This window comes from Oryctolagus cuniculus, chromosome 6 (assembly GCF_964237555.1).
Source record: "Oryctolagus cuniculus chromosome 6, mOryCun1.1, whole genome shotgun sequence".
NCBI classification, from domain to species: domain Eukaryota; kingdom Metazoa; phylum Chordata; class Mammalia; order Lagomorpha; family Leporidae; genus Oryctolagus; species Oryctolagus cuniculus.
In genome coordinates, this window is record NC_091437.1 from 75096293 (window position 1) to 75119508 (window position 23216).

A 23216-nucleotide genomic window follows, 5' to 3' on the forward strand; every position below is an offset into this window, starting at 1 on the left:
GGCTATTACGAAAAAGATGAAAGCTATCAAAACAACAATAAACATGAATCCTTGTGCATTATGGGAGGAATGTAAATTAATATAGCAATTATGAAAAACATCATGGAGTTTCCCCCAAAAACAGAAGGTGGGGGCTGGCATTGTGGCATGGTGGATAATGCCACCACCCGTAACACTGGCATCCCATATGGGTAGTGGTTCATTTCCTGCCCTGCTAATGACCTGGGAAAGTAGCAGAAGGTGGACCAAGTACCTGGAACCCTGCCACTCATGCTGGAGACCCAAAACAAGCTCCTTGCTCCTGGCTTCAATCTGGCCCAGCCCTGCTCTTAGAGGGCATCTGGTGGGTGTGTGAATCAACAGATGGAAGATCTCTCTCTGTCTCTACCTCTCTCTCTTTAACTCTGACTTTCCAAACAAATAATTAGATCTTAAAAAAAAAATTCAAAGTGGAACTTAATATGCTTCAGCCATCTCACAACAGGATGTACAGTCATACAAAGAATTTAAAATGAGTATGTCAAAGAGAGATCTGATCTGCACTCCCATGTTTATTGCAGTATTATTCACAATGACTTCAGTTATGGGACAAACCTAAATGTCTACCAGCTGATGAATGGTATGTCTCACACACACACACACACACACACACACACCATGGGAAAATATTCTGCCTTTCACAAGAGGGAAATTATATTTTTGCAACAATGTGGATGAACCTGGATGTCACTATGCTTTGTGAAATAAGGCAAGCACAGAAAGACAAATCTGGCATGTTCTTACTGTGGAATCTAGAATAATACAGCTTCCAGAAGCAGAGAGCAGAGTCTGGGGACAGGGAAAGGGCAGAGAAATGATATAATGTCTCATTTAGACAAGGGGAGTCAATGGTAAGTATTTGAAGTTACAAAACCAATCCAATGTTTTTACCAGGTCTTTACTGACACAAGTGGGTTTCTGTGGTGGGGGGTGGGGACACAGATTTCCACAGGCACTTAGCTAAAGAAAAGCATTTAACATGTAACAGTTTCTATCTTTGCAGAGTGCCCTCTTTCAGGCCACGTGAAGAGAGAAAGCTAGTTTTGAAGGGTTTTTGTCCGTATCCATTGGTATTTGGTGTTCCCAACCCACAGTCCACTTTCACATTGGGCTATAGGACACTAAAAGAAAACCGCAGAGAATTCCCCATCAGATTCCCCATCTACCTGCCTTCTGTGTACACTGTCAGAATGGGATTGTGTTCTTTGAAATACTCTGCTGGTGTCCTGTGATTTTGATTATACTTGGGAGGAGGAATCAGAAAATATGTCCATGCATCATCCCAGAATTAGAACTCTATTAATTTTTAAACTACTATTAATACCACTTTTAAATAAAAAAATCTTGACTTTTTTGAATGTCAGTTCCTAATTTTTTTACCATTCATGACCCCAGTGAAATAGTGACAAACATATTAAAAGAAAGAAAAAATGGACTTTTCCCACCCCTCACCTCCCATCACTTTGCCTTTTACAAATGAATAAATAAATAGATCTTAAACAAACGGTTGGAATGCGGCTTTGAGTTAGGCTCCTTGCAATGCCTCCATCCCATATTGTAGTTTTGGTCCCAGTCCTGGCTGCTCCACTTCCAAGCAAGCTTCTTTCTAATGAACCCCTGGGAAAGTAGCAGAAGATGGCCCAAGTACATGGGCCCCTGTCACACATGTGGGAGACCTGGGTGGAGTTCCTGGCTTGTAGCATTAGTTTCAGCCTGGTCCACACATTAATGTTATGGCCTTCTGGGCAATGAATCAAGTGATAGAGGCTCTCTCTCTCTCCACTGTGTGACTTTCAAATATATTAATTAAAAATTTTAAAACCTGACAATGAAAGTTTAATTAAGGGCATCTCTTTTTGCGTATCCTTGATGATTGGTATTTAGTGATCTGGTTGTATAGGTCTATTTTTTTTTTTCAAAGTAATACATTTAATAATACCTGTGTAATATCTAACAAATAATATTTTCTGGGTTTTACTTTATTTTTCTGCAAACCTGACACATCTAAAAATAGATTTTGTATGATTAAAACAATACTTAGGGATTTCAGTTCTTTGAAAGAATTTAACCCAATTTAACTTTTAAAGTTTCATTGTCAACTTCAGTGGTGAAATGGAAACTGTACTTAAATTATTAGATTACCAGTGGCAGGAGATTCTAGAGAGCAGAGATGTAAACACAAGAGAAGTTTGCTCAGGGGGAGGCCATTGTGCAAGTCTTAAGATGTTTGTCTCCACTTCTTCTGCTCTGTTGGCTAACATCACACAAAACATTTTTCATCCTGAAAGTATGAAACCACATCCATTCATCAAAGTCATCTTTTGTATTTCTTGCTCTGATCCCTCTTTACCAGGTTTTATATTTGAATGGAGTCTAAAATGCTGTTAAGATAATTTCTCATAGTACCCAAAATTGGTGCCAATTATTTTGTGTTTTGCTTATTGCTGATTTTAAAAACTAATATTTTCACTTAGCTTTATAAAGCCTAAATATATTGATAATTATTTCTATATAAAACCTTCATTAGAACTTATTATGAATGAAATATTTGAGAAGTTAAGACCTAATTATTAAGATCAGATTTATTCTAGAGAGATCTAAAATGATACTTTAGCTATATGTCTGCAGAAAAATTTTTAAGAACAAATTATACTTGCTGCTCTGCCCGCATTTGTCCCCATTCCAAATGTATTGATGACAAGGATGTATTAACAACTGATGTGAAAAATAGTTCATGGAAATTCATTGAGAATTTTTACTCATCTACTTCCAATATTCATTTCCATACAGTTAAGAATTCCAATAATATGAGGAGCAATTTGTAAATCTGTGGAAAAACCTAAGCATTGTATATTTAATAATGTGCTAAATTTTTCAGTCCCATCAATATACACTATATTTCTGAGTTCACAAATGTTATGATTAACAACAACTAACCCTATATAATCCAGTAGAAATAAATAAGGGAGAAATGATGAGAAATATTGTGTGTAAAGTTAAAAGGCAGAGGTAAGCCAAAGTGTGGGATATATGTTAGAAGATGTGGTTAAACATGAAAGATTTCTAATGTTCCTTTTCCTTTGAACATTATCTGAAAGTAATTTAAGTGGTTTAGAGTATGGACTTGGATCTTTCCATATGTGATAATCTAGATATCATATATTCATCCAATAACATGTATGCATCTGCAAAGCAAATAGAGTTGGTACTTACTTAAGAAATATGGTTTCCTGGGGGGACATTATGACTTCTGCTTCCATAAAGATCACAGGACTAAATGTTCTAAGTCATGTTCATCTCTGTGAGAAAGTCCCTAAAACACTGAAGAAATCCATGTGGGTTCATCTAGAAGTTAAAAGACCCTCATTTCCACTTTTTTCTTTGGTTACTGTTGTTTTTTGAGCTCTGTGAGATTAATGTTATAATGAAAAAAGCATGCTTTCCTTCCCCGCCCCCTCCAGAAAGCAGAATCTCAAAAATTCTCACTTCATTACTCATAAAGCTTAATAAATTCCCATCTGTTTTCCAAAGCCTCATTACACTTCTCAGAACTTTCCTAGGAGGACAGAGAAATGGTTCTCTATTGAAATGCCAATGACCAATATTATAGCCTTTGTTAATCTACAAATACCTTTTTTTTTTTTTGCAACTGGAACCTTTATAAGGTGTTTATATATGATGTTCATAGATACATTAAGTTTATCTGGGATTATTAATATATTCTCAGTTTTTCATACCTACACTTATATGTTAATATATTTGTCTTTATTAGTTCTAATAGTAAATATTTATGTATTTTTCTTAAATTATAATTTGATGTAATATGACCAATTCCTTTGATTTCAAAAACACCTAGCAGCTAAAAGTATTCATGCAGCTTTATTCATTGAAATTCACAATTCCTCCTTTGAAAATATTCTTCCCAGTCTAGAATACACAGCACATTAATTCTAAAGCACCGGGTTAGAAAACTGGAGGCCAGGTTAATGCCTTATACCCAAGACAATAGCTGAAGGACAGAGAGACTCTTCCAGTTAGTGAACAGTGCAAAGTTAGGAATCATCTTTGAATAGAGCTGTTCATGTGAGATTTTTCTCCCAGAAACCTGCCCTGTTCTCAGTCCCCAGGTTTTCAAATATAGGAGTGTTAAGTATTCATGACTCATTTAATAAATTTGGGGTGGGCTCCCCGTAATGCCACCTTCTAGCTAATCTCTATAAATCTTCATTTTCTCATTATAAATTGTAGATAAAGGTCCATTCCTTAAAAGGTTGCTTTAGGGAGAAAAAATGTTCTGTGGTCGGAACATAAGGATTGGATACATAACACAACGGATGAAATATTTTGGGTACTCAATAAATCTCTGTCAAAGATCCACACTGAGGAATTCCTGATGTGTTGAAGTCTGCATTTTAGATGATGACTGTCATCTAAAGGAGTCCATTCTGTCACTTCCAGTCTCATAAATGAGGCATTTTCATATGCACGCAGCTGGGTGGGTGCCTGGGATCAAGGGACCCTCTGTCTTGTAAATGAAGATTCAGCTCTTAGTCCAGTCTGTTTTTCATAATTTCTTACTCTTTTTAGAACCAAAGATTTTCTAACACTCTAAGATCCCTTTCCTCTCACTGCATCTCTCTTTCCAAAGCACCAGCTGCTTGAACTATGAGGAAGAGAAAAGAGGACAGGGTAGAGTATATGCTGTTCATTAATAAGTGTTGGGGGTGCTTCATACAGGAAAATAGACTGAAGTATGGGCAGGTGTTTGGTACAGAGGTTAAGATTCTGCCTAGGATGCCCTCCATCCATAGCAGAGTCTCTGATTTCAAGTCTCAGCTCCACTTCTGATTCTAGCTTCCTGCTAATGCACAGCCTAGGAGCATAAAGGTGATGGCTTAATTACTTGGTCCACCCATGTGGGAAACCAATATTGACCTCTGTGCTCCTGGCTTGGGCCTGGCTCAGTCCTGACTTGAAGGCAGGTGGGATGTGAACCAGCGGATGGGAAAGAATGCTATTACTTCTGTCTCTATATCTGCCTCTGGACATTCCAAATAAATATCAATTAATTAATTTAATTTAAAAAAATAAACTGAATTAAATGGAGATAAATTAAGTTAAAAATGGTCAATTGTGTGTCTCATTTACACATCAGCTTGGTTTAGGTGACATTTGATACACAACTATTGACTGGATTAAGAACAGGACTACTTACATTTAAATTTCTGTCTCTCTGCCATAGGTGAGTTTCATAACTATTGCAGTCACCTCTCCTTCATACTTATTGTTCCAGTGGTCAGACATCTGGTGAATATTGTAATTGGCTTAACAGAATGCTAGAAGAACAATATAAACTTGTATTGGGCAATGACTTTTTCTTAACATCTTTTTTTTTTTTTTTTTGACAGGCAGAGTGGACAGTGAGAGAGAGAGACAGAGAGAAAGGTCTTCCTTTTTTCTGTTGGTTCAGCCCACAATGGCTGCTGCGGCTGGCGCACTGCGGCCAGTGCACGGCGCTGATCCGAAACCAGGAGCCAGGTGCTTCCTCCTGGTCTCCCATGTGGGTGCAGGGCCCAAGGGCCTGGACCATCCTCCACTGCCTTCTGGGGCCACAGCAGAGAGCTGGACAGGATGAGGAGCTACCGGGACAGAATCCGGCGCCCGACTGGAACTAGAACCCAGTGTGCTGGCGCCGCAGGCGGAGGATTAACCTATTGAGCCATGGTGCCGGTCCTTAACATCTTAACATTAGTTTATAAAAATGAAGTATGATACTATAAAACATGATTTTATTAGATATTAGAAGTGCTCAAGACTTTAAAAACACTTTAGTACAAATCAGCAATGTAAGGGATTTTTTAATTTATCAAGCCAAATGATAAACGTGAGGAAACAGAAATGGATAATAAAGTAATAACTCAAACCACAATGAGTACAGGCTATCATTCTTGTTAACGAATGACAATGATGAAAATGGAGGGAGAGGGATCAAACCAATGATTTGAAATCTGATCACATTATAAAACACTTTAATGGAAATTAGTTTATATATTTATGTGTGTGTGTGTGTGTGTGTATACATATTGACCATGTGCAGTTTAAAAATGCTATACCTTAAGGCAATTTAGGACATCCAAAGTCAATTTGGGTTGAAAATTCAGAATGGTGCAAGAAGCACTTCTGAGATTCCAGCATTAGGAAAAGCAATGAGGAAGCAATAAAATTATGAGAAAAATATTTTCAAAATTCTGGAAATTAACCAAACATTTTCAATAACTATAAATTTTTTATTGAAAATAAAATAATCAGGTAGGTTTTGGTAAGAACAGAGAGTTCTGTAGCATTTTAGCTTAGCTTATTCCATAGTACCCATTTCAGAGGCCCATTGTTGCCTTGAGAGAACAGGAGCTATGTAATTCAGCAGCTGGGACACACTGAAAAGTTCACAATAGGCCTGAGAAACTACATAAGCTTCATCCACAGAAAGTTGTGCTTATTTGACCTAGCTAGAAGCTCCCTAAAGACTGTTTGCAAGGCTACAAACTGACTCAGACTTGCCTAACCCTAGATATTTAGTGGAAATAATCAGCTTCAACTGTTTAAGATTACACCTACCTTAATTGGCAACACTGCTTGTGACCAATGAAAGGCAGTGGAAAACATAAAAAGATCTGAGAAGGAGATATCCCTAGAGGACTTTGAAAAGCTCCAATGTATTCCTGAGGCCCTACAGGGACGCGTGTGGGAGCAGAGTGATGTTCAGCACCGGGACGGATGTCCTCATTTCTAACTCTGGCCAGTCTTAAGGTTCTGAGCAAGGAGAAAGTAAGACTTAGAGCTAGAAACTGGCAAAGCAATGAAAGGGTGACACAAAACACACCAAGCCCCATAGAAAAGTGACAAAACATCAATTCAACTCACTTAGACTTCAGTTTGTCAAATCCTTAGGTGGCCACTAAACTCAACAGGCAAAGACTTCAGTAGTCAACGCTGATAGGAGACGGTGACCTTCCAGAATAAGTCCAGGAAAGTTAGTAACACCAAAAGAGGAAGGGAGAGGGGAATGAGGAGGAGGATGAAACAGAGGCGAAAAAGGCAACAACAACTACAATGACTAATTCTAACGACAGCAGGCTAACACAGGGATGTGAATCTGATTTCCAGAACAGATGATTTGAAATGTCAGTTTTAAACAGAAATTATAAGACACTCAAAGAACCAGAAGAGATCAGGAAATGTTGCCCTTGACATGAAAAATAAGATGTTGATGGGAAATTTTCCCAGGAAACCCAGCAGTTGGACATAGTAAAAAAATACATTGAATTGTACTTACAAATGGTTAAGTAATTTCAAAAAGTAATGTTGAAGGAATGAACATATCTCACCAGAGAATGCCAAAAAAGACAAAGAAATAAAAAATAAATCAAATTCTGCAAATAATAGCACAGTGTGGGAGGAAGGATGATATACATTTGAGTAAATTTTAAATGAAAAGTATATTTCCCAGAATAATTATTAAAATAGAAAAACTAAAATAATATTATGTAAAAGAAGAGAATTAAAGCTATGCATATAAAAATGCCATTTCATATATGTAGACACAGTTGCAAACACAAAATTGAAGCTAATAACAGATGAATACAGAAAGAAAAAAAAATACAAGATTCAGAATAAAACAAAGTCTGGGAAGTGGCAGACATATGTTTTAACTTACCTATGATTACAAAATATATTAAGCATTCCAATCAAAGAGCAGAGTCTAGCAAAAGGAATTAATAATCATATGATCTCAAATAGCTTATATTTTTAGCTAAAATGTATATCTTTATATTATGGTAGATATATGTAATTTTTGTTTGTAAGAAATAGCACAGAGACATCTTCCCTATTTTGTCCAAGGGCCATATCCTTTCAAATGAGTACAAGATTGCATGTAGTTAAGGGATTGACACTGATACAATAAAAATGCAGAATATTTCCATCCTTATCTTATTATATCTTTATTTTCCTTCCATCCAATGCACTCTTAGAATTTCCACTGAGATTTCCTTCTTTTACAATTTTCGTTATCTTATTAATTCCATGGTGATCAGAAAACACACTTTCTATGACTCCCATTCTCTTAAATTTGGTAAGTTTTATTTTATGTCCCATGAAATGTTTTACTGTGGAATATATTCCATGGAAAGTTTCAAATAATACAAATATGATTTCTCTTTGTCCTTACCAAAAGTTACAGAAATGTTGATTTGACTTTGTTGGTTGATAGTGTATTTTGATTCTTCTTTATTCCTGCTGATTTTCTATTGAAATGTTCTGTCAATTGTTAAAGAGGAATTTCAGAGTCTCTGATTAAATTGTGGATTTATTTATTTCTTCTTTTGAATTAATCACTTTCTTGCTTTGAATATGTTGTTGTTATGTTACTTGGTGGATACATACTTACTAAGGATTTGGTGCATATGTTTCTATCACTGATTTATTTTGGGTTTTTTATTTATTTCTCTATGTCCAGTAACTGTCTTTGCTTCAAAGTCTATTTTATCTAGCAAAAATACAGACACTCATCCTTCTTCTTTTTAAAAGTTTACATGATATATCTTGTAACAATCTTGTACTTTGAACCAAATTATGTGTTTACATTACTTTGGAGAAAGTTTCCAGTGCACAGCAACATGTGGGTCACATTTTTAAAAATCATTTTACCAATCATCATGTACTTTTGATTGGTGTATTTACACAGTTTGCTTTTAATGTAATTATTAATATGTTAGGACTATATTTACCATTATTTTTTCTCCACAGTTTTTATTTTTCTGATTTAATTTTCTTGTCTCCTAGTGCATTTCTTGAAATTTTTTTAGAAATCAATTTGTTTTATCCATAGTATAGATAAGATTAGCTATCTTATGGGTTGCTCTAGAGATTATAGTATACATGCATATTATATATCTGTATACATATTATATATACATTGTATAACATATACATGTGTATAACATATGCATATTATATTAACATACACATGTTCACATACTGTTGAAGCCAACAGTTTATCAGTTCAAGTTAAACATAGAAATCTTAACTTATTTAAGTCCCCTTATCTGTTCTTCATTGTAGTACCTTATAATAGTTTTATTATATTTTATATTTCACAATATATATTTGATAGTGTTTACATTTAAATCTATATGCAATATTAATTTTGTATAATAAATGCTGAGGTTTCATATATATAAAATGTATTTAGCAATATGTCATATACTATGGTATTTTATACTATTTTATATAAAATGTTTTTGAAACATATTTCTTACACACTTGCATATTGAGAACCTCACCAGTGTTATAATTTACACTTCAACATTTAAGTATAATTCATTTATTTATTTTTTAAAATTTTTATTTATTTGAAAAACAGAAGGACAGTGAAAAAGAAAGGCAGAAAGAGATCTTCCATCCCTGGTTTATTCCCCAAATGCCTGCAAAATCTGGGGCTTTGTCAGGGCAAAGTCAGAAGCCCAGAACTCAGCTCAGGTCTCCCAGGTGGGTGTCACGAACCCAAGTACTTGAGTACTTGCCACCTAGTGTATGCATTATTCAGAAGCTGAATTTCTGGATTTGATGCAAAGCTGAGACTTGAATCCAAGCACTCCAATAAGGATTGTGGGCAGGCATAAAGAATGCCACATTAACTACTATTCCAAATGTCCAAATGTCTAAACCAAACCTCAATAGTCAAAATATTTTTGCTTGTCATGTTCTGTTGTTTCTTTCTGATGTTCTAGACTTTCTTGTATTATTATTTTTCTTTTGAGTGTGTTTTTTTGTTTGTTTTGTTTTGTTTTAGCCATTCCTTTAGATTACTCCTTCTGGTGACACATTCATTTAGTTTTCCTTTATCTGACGAAATCTTGATTTCTACAGCAACGTTTTGCTGGGTATAGGACTCAGGATTGACAGTTCTTTTCTTTCAGCAGTTGAAAAAATCTTGTGCCACTTCCTTCTGGCTGTATGGTTTCTGATGAGAAATTCTCTGTCATTTGAATTGTGTTCTCCTATAGGTAAGGTTTTGTTTCTCTGTTGCTATTCTCAAGACTTTTCGCTGTCTAATTTTCAGAAGTGTTTTTTCAAGGAATTCTTTGAGTTTCTGTGAGACTCTTGAATCTACAAGATTTAGTATTCTTTGGCACATTTTTCAGCCATTACTTCTTTCAATGTTTTTCAGTCCCTCAATTGTTTTCTTCCTCTTTTGGACTCTGATGCCATCAATATTACAAATTTTTTTATAGTCACACAGTTCACTGAGGGTTTTTTAAAGTCGTTTTTTATAAGTTATACTCTTGCTGATTTTCACTGTTCTTTTATCCAATTAACTGATTCTTCCCCTGTTTCTATGCTTATGCTTTTGAGTCATCCATTGAGTCTATATTCTAAAATTTAAGCTGTTATATTTTTCAGTTCTAAAATTTTCATTTGGTTCCTCTTCACATCTTTCATTTCTTTATTGTGGTGTCTCTGTCTTTGCTGAGAATGTCTATGTTTTTGTTCATTTTAACCTTGTTGATAATTGCTCACTGGAACAGTTTTAATGTGGCTACTTTATAATATTTGCCAGGCAATTCTCAAGTAGTGTCCTCTCCATGTTGGCATCTGTTGCTTATCTTTTACTCTTCAAATTGAGATTTTCCTCTTTTTTTTAACGTGCTGAATGATATTTTATTAGCACTGCACATTTTGAGTATTTTGGTGAACTCTAGATCGAATTCAAACCTATTTTATCTTCTTTCCATTAACACTAATTTTTCAGGGTAAAAAATCAGCCACCTTGTTCTTTCCAGATTAGAGTAATATTCTAGGCTTCCTATTTGAAAACTAAGCAGTGGGTTGTTCCTTAGGCTGTGCAAGAGTAGGCGTGCCAGTTTTCCAGTAGACCTCCACTGATACATCTCCTTGACTGGAATGGTTATCATTGTCTTGCTAATTTTTGTCTCTTAGTTTTTTATGCTTGTTTCACATATAATATGCAATGAATTAAGTGGTATTTAGTAAATGAACTAGGAGAAATTTGTCTATTCCTCCTTGTCAGAACTAGAGCTATCCATCCTCAGTAGGTAAAGGCACATATAGGTTAAAGGTTAGAGGATATGATAGCGTATACCATGAATACCATAGTCAAGAGATTTGGAATTTAGAATTAAAAATGAATTACTCCACCAGGGTGAGGAAAAATTATAAACATTTGATGATTACAAAAGAGCTTCAAAATACACAAACAAAAACTGATGGAATCAAAGGCAGGTGTGGAAATAAAATTTATTTTTTTTAAAGATATTTGAAAGAGTTACAAAGAGAGAGAGAATCTTCATCCATGGTTCACCTCCCAGATAGCCACAATAGCCACTGCTCAGCCAGGCTGAAGCCAGGAGCTTCATCTGAGTCTCCCAAGTGGTGGCAGGGTCCCAAGTACTTGCACCATCTTCCAAAGCTTTTCCCAGTCCATTAGCAGCGAACTGGATTGGAAGTGGAGCAGCCAGGACATGAACCGGTGCCATATGAGATGCTAGCCTCACAGGTGGCAGCCCCAGAAATACAATGTATTAATCATAGACTACAATTCCCCACATTAGCCAATGGACAGAAAAATAATAGACAAGTAGTAAATCGAGAGTAGAAAAAAATTAAAATAATTGAGAAAATTGTAAAACCTAAAAGTTAATTCTTTGAAAGGTTAAAAAAATTGTCAAAGCTATAGCTAGGTGGCCAAATTGAAAGGGAGAAAAAGATAGAGGCTTAGAAAGAGAGAGGTGGGTGTGGGAGAATGCAAACTTAAAAATCAGAAACTAGGGTAGGATATGGGGCTGTTTGGGCTGCAAGGGTTTTAGTACAACTCCACTTCCAGTTTCAGCTTCCTGCTAATGTGACCTTGGGAGGCAAAAGGTGACAGCTCAAATGCCTGAGTCCCTGCCACCCACACCAGAGATTTGGATTGAGTTCTGGCTTCTGGCTTTAGTCTCTCTCTCTCTCTTTTTCAGTGTCTATATGCCTTTCAAATGGAAAATAAAGAAATAATATTTTTCCAAAAATAATAAAACATAAGAATCAAAAATGAAAGTTTTGTTAGCAATAACAAATTTATAGGAGGACACCATTATGAATATTATCTGCTAAAATTTATATATGAAAAAAAAAGATTCTTAGAAAGACACAAACCACTGGAACTTACTCAAAGAGTTAGCTAACCTGAATAGATGGCAAACAAATAAAGATGTTAAAATAGTATTTTAAAAATACTTTCAAAAAGAAAAACAAAGAGGTATATCAATCAAAGAACTAAAAAGTAGTCATTACCAATCTTTTACAGAGATCCCTTATGAATAACACATATATCCATTTCTTGATAAAAGATGGAGTATACCTCAACTTAATATTTGAAGACAGAAATAACCTGATAGCAAAACCAAAAAGCATCTCCCAAAAAGAAAACTATAAACTGGCTGGCGCCGCGGCTCACTAGGCTAATCCTCCGCCTAGCGGCGCCGGCACACCGGGTTCTAGTCCCGGTTGCCCCTCTTCCAGGCCAGCTCTCTGCTGTGGCCAGGGAGTGCAGTGGAGGATGGCCCAGGTGCTTGGGCCCTGCACCCCATGGGAGACCAGGAAAAGCACCTGGCTCCTGGCTCCTGCCATCGGATCAGCGCGGTGCGCCAGCCGCAACGCGCCGGCCGCGGCGGCCATTGGAGGGTGAACCAACAGCAAAGGAAGACCTTTCTCTCTGTCTCTCTCTCTCACTGTCCACTCTGCCTGTCAAAAAAAAAAAAAAAAAGAAAACTATAAACTGATATGATTTATGAATGTAATGAAATAATTCTTAATAAAATACCAACCAGCAAAAGAAATAAAAAAAACCAGCAAACCAAATACAGTAACATACAAATTATTGTATACTTTATCACTTATGATATAATTCAAGAACACATAATACACACATACATCTTAAAACTATTCAATATAATAAACGATATTAATTGATTGAAAGACAGAAGCACTTGAACATTGCAATAGATACACGACCCAACAACTTTTCAAAATAAATATGCTAAATATATGAGAAGATGAGATGTTTTACCCTTGCAATAATGAACTAGACAAAAATACCTGATTTCCCTGTTCCCATCAACACAGTACCAGAAATTCTAGCCAGGGATAGATGATATGAGTTTAAATATAGAAAATTCATTAAAAAAAAAAAAAAACTCTTGGTAATGGGAAATTGGTTCATCAATATTTCATCATACAATGTTAATCTACAAAAATCAATTGTGTTTCTATACATTAGAAATAAAAATTAAAAGTGAAATTAAGAAAATAACTCCAGGGGCCGGCAATGTGACATAACTGGTAAGGCCACTGCCTTCAGTGGCAGCATCCCATATGGACACCGGTTCTAGTCCCGGCTGCTCCACTTCCGATCTGGCTCTCTGCTATGGCCTGGGAAAGTAGTGGAGAATGGCACAAGTCCTTAATCCCTTTTACCCTTGTGGGGGACTGGGAGAAAACTCCTGGCTCCTAGCTTCAGATTGGCGCAGCTCTGGCCATTGCAGCCAATTAGAGGGTGAAACAACAGATGGAGGACCTCTCTCCCTCTCTCTGCCTCTCCTTCTATCTCTGTGTAAATCTGACTTTCAAGTAAATAAATAAATCTTAAAAAAAAAAAAAGAAAATAATTGCACTTATCAGAGCATCAAAGATACAATTTTCCATTAGGAATAAATGTAACCAAAAAAGTGGTATTGTAAAATACTGAAGACTAGAAAACATGGAATAAACTGAACAAATTTAAATAAATGAAATTATATCTTCAACACATGGATTATAAAACAATACTTTAACATGAAAAATGCTCTAGAACTTAATATACAGATTTAATAAAATCTGTGTCAAAGTGTTAACTTCCTTATTCAATAATGGAAAAGCTTATCCTCACATTTGTGTGTAAGTATAAGGGATCCACAATAGCCAGGAAAATGGTGTGTAGAGTGATAAAACTGGTGGACTCACAGGGACTCACATATCTGTATTTCAAAACATTCTATAAAGAAATGGTAATCAAGAGTGCACAATAATGGCATACAAATGGGCATATGTTAAATTACAATAGAATTGAGAGGCTATGGATAAATCCAATTTATAATTAACAAGTTTTGACATACTGCTTTGCATAAAAGACTATGAAATGAACAGTTTTTCAATAAATGGTGTGGGAAAACTGGCTATGTAATCCAAAGATTGTATTGGTCTCCTTCCTTATATCATTCAAAATGAATTAAAAATGAATTATAGATATATATCTGAGAGCTAAAACATAAACACAGGAGTAAATCTTTATGACCTTGAGTTTGAGAATCATTCTTAGATACAATACCAAAAGCACAACAGAAGAAAAAAGAGTGGGATTGGGAGTGGGAGGAGATGTGCAGTTTGGGACATGCTCAATTGGACTCTCCCCAAATGGTGGAGTTAGAAATGTGCCAGGGGATTCCAATTCAATCCCATCAAGATTGCATGTACCAATGCCATCTCACTAGTCCAAGTGATCAGTTTCAGTTCACAATAAAAGAGAAATTCATCACAGGAAAAGGAAATCCTGAAATCAACAGCCAAAATGAAAACACTATAGTGATATTAGGCAAGAGTTGACGCAATGTGATGTACTCTCAGGACTGCCAATGATTTTGTCTTCTGCTTTCACATTCTAGAAGACTTAATTAATTATTGTTTTAACAAACTATTGAATGTTGCATGACTGTATTTTTGTGGGAAGCAGGCATGAAAATATACTAATATTCTACACCTCAGAAAAATATATTTGAATCTGGTAATGATTCCATTTCTCTGCTTTGTTGAAGAGAAAAATACTTTTATTACTATAGAGATTATCTATAGTAATTTTAATTTCTATTCTCCATCTCCTGAGAGCCCATTTTTAGAAACTTTTTGCTTCCTCTTCTCTACAAAAAAAAAAAAAAAAAAAAATCCATGCTGCAAAGTTCAATGGTCAATTTCCAGTTGCCACTTTTCAAGACTCTCCAGCTTTTTTTTCTCTCACTTCCTTGCCAACTACTGTTCTCTCTTCTTTGTTGATTCTTTCAGTGTTCTTACGTTTCTATACTGTAGGATCCCAGAAATGAGTACCCCATTCTTTTCTCTACAAATCCCACACAATTCGATCTTCACAGTCAAACCACTCATTTACTATTTTATATGCTGACAGACTCAATTTTATTTTATTTCCAACTGTAATTTTCCCCTAGATCTTCACTAACACATACACAGTTCTCTACTTATTCCTGCATATCTATGTCTCACTTGGTATCTATTGTAGAATGTCCAAAACAGAAATTTCAATCTTTCACCCCAAATCAGATCTCACAGCTTTTCCATTTAAGGATACAGTAACTCCTTCCAGGTAGTAATGTGTACTTCTAAATCGGACACCTTTCCTGTTTGCAAAACATCATAACTTCTCTTCTTCCCACAGAGCCCACTCTTACTAGGCTAACCAGAATGATCATTAAAATATCACTTCTTTTCACATCTCTGCTCTAAAACCTTCAATGTTTCCCCAAACATAGGTCTAGGATTTATATTAAATAGTAGCAAAAACATGGCATGAGTTTGCATAGAAGTGATCATGGAAATATTAAGGATGAATATTATATACAATATTTCTAGATATCTAGAATTGTTGATAACCAAAATATAATATCCAATTTAATAAAAATGTGTGATTGAATTATTTTAAAAAAAGTTAGTTGTTGTAGTATTTTTGCCCAGTTTTAACTTTCAACAATATTATCCTTCTCCCAAAGAATAAGTTGTATTTTTTGCTGTTGATATTTTATTTTTAAAAGATATATTTCATTTATTTGAAAGGCAGAGATAGAGAGAGAGAGAGATCTTCCATCCCAAATCACTCCCCAAATGACTGCAATAGCCACAACTGAGCCAGGTGAAAGCCAGGACCTAAGCATCTTCCAGATGTCCCACATGGGTGTAGGGGCCCAAGCACCTGGACCCAATCCTCCACTGCTTTCCCAGGTGCATTAGCAGGGAACTGGATTGAAAGTGGAGCAGCAGGAATTCAAACAGATGCCCATAAGGAATGCTGACATCACAGATGGTGGCTTCACTCACTATGCCACAATGAAAGTCCCAGATATTTCATTTTTTTTAATAAACACAGAAAAATCTCAGTTTTCCAAACTCTCCAGTCATTTTCATACTGAGTAGACGAAATATAAATTGACACATAAAGTATTCCAAATAGGCAGAGGAAATAAATTGCCTAAAAAAAGATTGTGGGATTTTCAGGATGAATTAAGGAAAGGAGGAAGATCCTAGCTTATGGGCAACATATTTCTAGTATTACTGAAACGAATCATTAAAATAAAGGTAATTATGATAAATAATTAAAAATATTTATGGATACATTTCAGGAAATTAGAAGAGTTAATTGTTTGTAGAATAAGTCACTATATGTTATGGGAAAGAATGAGATATTGAAATAGCATAACTACTTCTACATTATACAGGCCTATGAATATATGTTATCCTGTAATAAGCTCCTTTGCATGATTTGAGAAAATATCCCTGAAGTGAATTATCTCATTTAAATATTTCTCTGCCATTATGAGGTATACATATTAAAATGTTTCCTAATTGCTTTGAGTCTTCATATTCTTTTCCACTGTCATGTTTTATAAATTGCAAACACTGTTAATAATGTACATATAAATTATAATTCCTTTGTTATAAATATATAACACAATATCAATAACTATATCAGCAACTAAATATAGTTGATTATATTCTGTTTATCTATTACCCTCTATTCTCTTTGAGATGCTTTCTTTGTATCAGCTTCATTAAGCAAGCAGATGTATTATTATTTTCCCCATCTTGGAATTAAAAGATATTTATGAGACTACTGATTGGAAATATTTGGTAAAAATACTTTTAACATCATCTTTTAAAATATGTCATGAGATCCGCCTCTTTATAGTTTGATCTAATGTCATTTTTATTCTATTTTCATTGCAATGTATATCATTTGGTTGCCACTGATAGATGGGCTACAAATTTTCTTATTATCCAAATGGGATACATACTTTTAAAAATCCTAAAAGAATTAATGGACTCTCTAGATTTTATTTCTTATAAAAATATGCCATATACACCATTAAACAACCACTTAGAATATTTAAAATTAATGCATAAATTATTTTTGTAAGTGAATCATTTGGCTCCTAGTGTAATATAAATCAATATTTCTTTGCTTTCAGTATTTCATATTCAGTTTTCTAAGGGAAATATTAACTGATGTTAGAGAACAGCAAATATTTTAAGCTATTCTAATCTGCAAAATATATTTTCTTGTTTGGATAATAATAATGCCATTTCCACCTACCTCTTATCTTCCATGCTTCAAAATAAGTCTATACTATATACAACTTTTACATATTGACCAAAAATGTTCATATTAGAAATATTTTATGCATTGAATATCATTTATTCTAGATAAATTTATTGCACCTGATAAAACACATATAGCTTTTTTTTAACAAATTGGTTTTATTTTATCTCATGAATTTCTCATTCCCTTTCAGGAGTTGGAATTTTCAAATCTATTTGCTGTTCTTCACTGCATTCATTCATTCTTTGCTGCCAAAGTAGCTTGTTTGGACCCTCTATTTTTAGGCAGTCAAGCTACTGTTGCTGCTGCTGCCAGCTCTGCTTCTACAAGCAAAACAAAGTATACAACTTGACATATTGAGCTCCGCATTGACACTTCCTATGACTACATAAACAAAATCAACATATTCATGGGACTAGACCCTGGAGAAACCATGATACTATGAAATCAACAGAGCAGTCAAACTGAAATTTCAGCAGAAAATGAAGGTCATGTGTTATCCTAAAAAACATTTCTCTTCTGGAAGCCATCTGTGAATCATCCTGAAAGAACGGGAGAGCTTTTCTCAACTGATTTGTACCAGTATACTATACTGCTTTCACCAAAAGTGGAGACAAAAAATGAATGAAATGAAGAAGGATGTAAATAATATAAAAATTGTAAGCTAACTATAAATAATACCAATTAAATGGTTATTTCTGTATTTTAGAATATTTTGTATGACAAATACATATTGGGCCAAATCATGAACTATTGCCCTATCATTGTATTGAGATACATAAAAGAGGCAAAACAAAACAACACAAATAAAAAAACAAACAAACCCATTCCATTAGGCAGCAGGGAGCATGCAAAAATCTCAACAAAGAAAAAAGCACTTTAATTTGCTGATGTAAATTTCTCCTATTGCCATTCCATGACTTTACACTGACACTCCAATCTTATTTTTATCTTATTGTAAAATATGCCTAAGAACCGTTAAAAGATAACTATGTTGACTTATGATAGACACAAGGTGAAATGGACTAGTATTCCCTTGGATTGTTGTTACTAAGATGTTTTATTAATTGTCAATGTAACCAATATGCCAAAAACACATTAATTTAATTATGAGTAATAGAAATATTTGTGAGCCTTCTCTTTTCTTCATTTTAAAAGGATTTATATTTTACCTAATGGGATTTATTATCGAATTAAAGTTTCAAAAATCCTCAGTGACTCCAAAAGCTTTTATAGAAACATAATGTCAAAACCAAGGTGTGAGAAACGGTTATTTGTGATTCTAACTGTAAAGTTAATCATCAACTGAAATGTCTTGGAAAGCAGTCTCAAAGTTATTATTTATCATCATTGACCATTTTTCCATTTTAGAAATGTTTTATGACAAAATAAGGGGAGATTTGAAAATAAAAGTTAAAAATGTGTTTTTATGATGTCATCAAAATAATTAAGTACTGCTGAACTATGAGAGTTATCTTAGGTATCTTGTCTAAGAATACCAATCTGAAGGGTCTGGAAATTTGCAAGCTTTTGAAGGTATGCACAGAAGACACAGCTTGCAGCATTGTATAATTGTCTAACAGTGGAAAACATTATCTGTTTCTCACTACAGCTTTATTTAAATTTGCTTCTAAGCAACCAGCTTCAGATTAAAAATTATCTTTTATTGACATTCATGTTTTAAACTAAACCCCACATTAAATGCTTCCTTATGAAGATCACCAACTATTTTGATGTTTTTAAAGAGGGGCATATCATCACTCCAGATGGAAACAAAATAAGAGTATTCAGGATATGTGTCCATTAATTTTAAAATAACTAAAATCAAGCTGTTTCCATAATCATTAGAAATCATTAATTCATTCTGCCTGGATTAATTTCTAAATGCATTAAACTGAAAAAAAAATGAAGGTTCTAAATTGGACCCAGAAAAGTGTTAACTTGGATCTCACACACCTTAGCAAAAGAACTGTGGATAACTGGGCAGTACATATTTTCAATATAATGTATTTTCTCCGGAAAACGAAATACAAATCTAAAGTTAGGATTATGTTTAGAAATTATTGTCCATAGCTTGGCCAAACCCAACAAATTTTATAACATTTACAGCCCACCACAAGCAGGTTTCGGTAGGCCACTTCTGAACCCATAAAGACAGTGGATGGGCAAATAGACTGAGTTTTTGAAGAGTTGAAAGTGGCTCATTACACAACCTGTCTCCAACCGGAGCTGTATCTCAGTGTGCCACACGTGTAACTAACATCTGTCATATGAAAATCCATCGTATAGGAAACAAGAAATGGGTTGGTTTACAAAAGTAAGATGATGAGTTTAAAATTTTACATAAATCCAATAAAATCATAAAATAATTCTGATTTTTCAAAAATTTTCAAAAATCTCCATTTTTAAATACAAAAATTCAGTTAAATATCCTTTTTGTAATTCTGGCCTGTGCATACACGTATGATAAAGAAAAAGGAACACAGTGAGATAGGAATGATCTCCTTGTAAAACACATGCACACACATATGCATATATATGTGTTTATCTAAATATAACAATGTGTGTGCCATAAAGTACATCACAAGAATGCACTTCATGTATACACATTTAATGTTCTTCAAATTATATTGTAAACATGTATTAAAACATATGACAAGTTCATTATTGTGATTATTTTTGATACTGCTAATAAAATCTGACAGGCCTCAATTGTTATTTAACATGGTTATTGGGACAACCATGAATTAGGAAAATATGATTCAGATTTTCTTCATATTAACAATTAGCAATCTTTTTACAGTTTACTGATTAACCATTGTCGACACAAATGCTCATAAACTTCTTTTTCTCATGTATTTTTGGTTGAGATGCATGAGATTTAGTTACCAAATTATAGTACATTTTAACAGAAAATGTTTAAATCTGTGTTAACCCCTCCAGTGCCTTGGTGCATGTGTGTGTGTGTGTGTGTGTGTGGTCTTTGAAGGGTTCATTACAGCATATAGTACAAGCTTGAAGGGGAACACTATAGGTATAGCATTTAAGTCAGAAAATGGAGTTCAAAATCATCTGAAAACTGCTAACTACTGCAATGTATTTTGCCTGATAAAAATAACAATATACTTAAACTGAAGGATATTAAAGCAGAATATTCTTAATTTGTTATATTGCAACAAGTATTTATTTCAAAAACATTTTAATGAAAATGAAATGCAATGTGTACTCCAAACCTTGCCATACAAGATATTTTTAAAGGAAGAATAATCAACTAATCATTTCATGACCATATTTCAGGCATGTGCCAATTTATAGTTTTAAAACATTTGCTCATAAAACTGTCACTTGGCAAGAAGAAAAGCAATTATTTGAAAATAAATGTGGAGTCCATATAAGCTTTGCAAGCAGAGACATTTTCCTTTGGGTGCATTTCTTTGTAGATTGACATCTCCCTCATTTACAATGACAAAGATTATTCATAAACTTTGTCTACACTGAATGCTGATTTAATCTTGATTTGTGACTGAGGAAAAGTAATAACCTTAATGATAATTTATAATTACTGCTAGAAATGAGCAGTGTGGAGAAGCTTTAAAAGCACAAGGATGGTCTTGTGCTTAACATTTTAAGGTAAGTGTAAATGTTCCCTTCTTAATAACAAATACTTTGCTACTATTAATACTGCTGTACTCATGAGCTCTCCTTAAGGAATTGCTTTAGTCATACCTCTAAAATTGTTGTTTATGATTTATTCTTATTAAAACTTTAAAATCATAATGTCACTTATTTGCACATTTAAATTTAGTTTTGAAGATAAATAAAACATTATAAATGTTATATATTTTATACATATTAAACTGCAATGAAAAATGCCAGAAATATGAATTGTAAATATATTTATTTCATTTTTAATTGTTTTCGTGGATCTTTGTAAAATGTAAATTACTATCTATGACAAAAACTTGTCACTTTGTTGTTTCAGTTCATTAATGTACTACTAATAAAACTGTACCTTTTTTAATGAAGCATACCAGAAAATAAAAAGAAATACTTTTTACTACATTTGTGTTTTCACTTATTTGGATGTAATGTGTAAGTTTCATATATATTTAAAACATAATCCTGAATGACTTAACTATAACGAGAAAGGAAGATATGATCCATGTACCATCTCATGCAGGCTATTTGGAGCATAATCTGTTCTGGTTCATCAGTATTTATGAAGATTAGAGATATGACCCCTAAAAGACCTCAGGGAATGAAGAAAGATGCTATTTGCCAAATTACTTAAACAATCAAAGAGTTACAACTTCGGCAAGCCTGACAACTTTGAAATCTTTATAATAATCCATTACGGGCTGAGTTTCGAAAAGATAGGCTGAGAAGACATCATTATCTTGTCATTTGTAACTGAGGAGCAGTTCATCATTTTATGTCCTACTAGACCACAATTGTCTTTCAGGTAATTGCAGTGTCATAAAAGTGAGTGATCATAAAAATCATTTTAGGACAATTCTCATACTTACATTACTATAGTTGCTAAACGATGGATTTTGTCTTCTCTCTCTTTTTTGGTATAGTTGTTTGAAAGAAATTCTACTGAAAGAATAGTACATGGTCATTGTAGGTTACTTAAATAATTAAAGGAAATACAAAGAAAAACCTATAGATAATCATGTTTATTCTCACCATCATAAAAATAGAAACAATCCATTTTAATTAATGTTTTATATGTATTTTATATGTAGAAACAAAAATAAATTTTGTAAATTGATTTATAAGGATATGGATTTAAATAATTTTAAAAGGTTTTTTTTTATTTTTTTATTTTTATTTTTATTTTTTGACAGGCAGAGGTGACAGTGAGAGAGAGAGACAGAGAGAAAGGTCTTCCCTCCAATGGCCGCCGTGGCCAGCGCACTGCGGCAGGCGTGCTGCAGCTGGCGCATTGTGCTGATCTGAAGCCAGGAGCCAGGTGCTTCTCCTGGTCTACCATGCGGGTGCAGGGCCCAAGCACTTGGGCCATCCTCCATTGCACTCCCGGGCCATAGCAGAGAGCTGGCCTGGAAGAGGGGCAACTGGGACAGAATCCAGCGCCCAGACTGGGACTAGAACCTGGGGTGCCGGCGCCACAAGGCAGAGGATTAGCCTATTGAGCCACGTTGCCAGCCCTTTAGAAGGTTATAAACATAAATATACACACATAAATGAATTTGGGGAAATATATGAAAAATATTAGGGAAATAATAATTTTATGTTAATTGAGTAAAGGGTATAAAATAGTTGCAATGCAGGTATAACAATTTAAAAAAAAAAAACAGTAAAAAGTGAAATTGTGTTCACTTTTTTAAAAGTTTTATTTATTTGAAAGGTCTAAAGATGAATATCCCCTGATTCACTCCTGACTGACCACTACAGCCAAATCAGATCAAAGTTAGGAGATTGTAAAAAATCAAGTCACCCACATTGGTGGCAGTAAGAAAGAAGAAAGAAAGAGCCTGTGTGTAAGAGTTTTATTGTAAATAAAGTGTTTGCTCAAATTATTTTAAATTTTTGTCAAACAGGTTGACAGTAACCATATACTACTATAGTTTTAATAATTTTGTGACTATTTTAACATTTACTTTATATGAAAGAAACTGAATATCTTTTCATTTGATTATTGTATATAGCCCTTGTCTAGTTTCCTACTGATCTATAGACT

General features: G+C 34.2%; 1 protein-coding gene across 7 annotated transcripts in view; it reads left to right on the forward strand.

Moving 5' to 3' along the window:
* The window catches only part of SNTG1 (syntrophin gamma 1), a 913627-nt gene extending 892086 nt beyond the window's left edge, over window positions 1-21541 (forward strand). For all 7 annotated transcript variants that reach the window (XM_070076592.1, XM_051843717.2, XM_051843715.2 and 4 more), the window contains one exon: window positions 17706-21541. In XM_070076592.1, the coding sequence (XP_069932693.1) occupies window positions 17706-17864 (159 nt within the window). In that variant the 3' untranslated portion in view covers window positions 17865-21541. The remainder of the gene's footprint in view (window positions 1-17705) is intronic.
* The last annotated feature ends 1675 nt before the right edge of the window (window positions 21542-23216 follow it).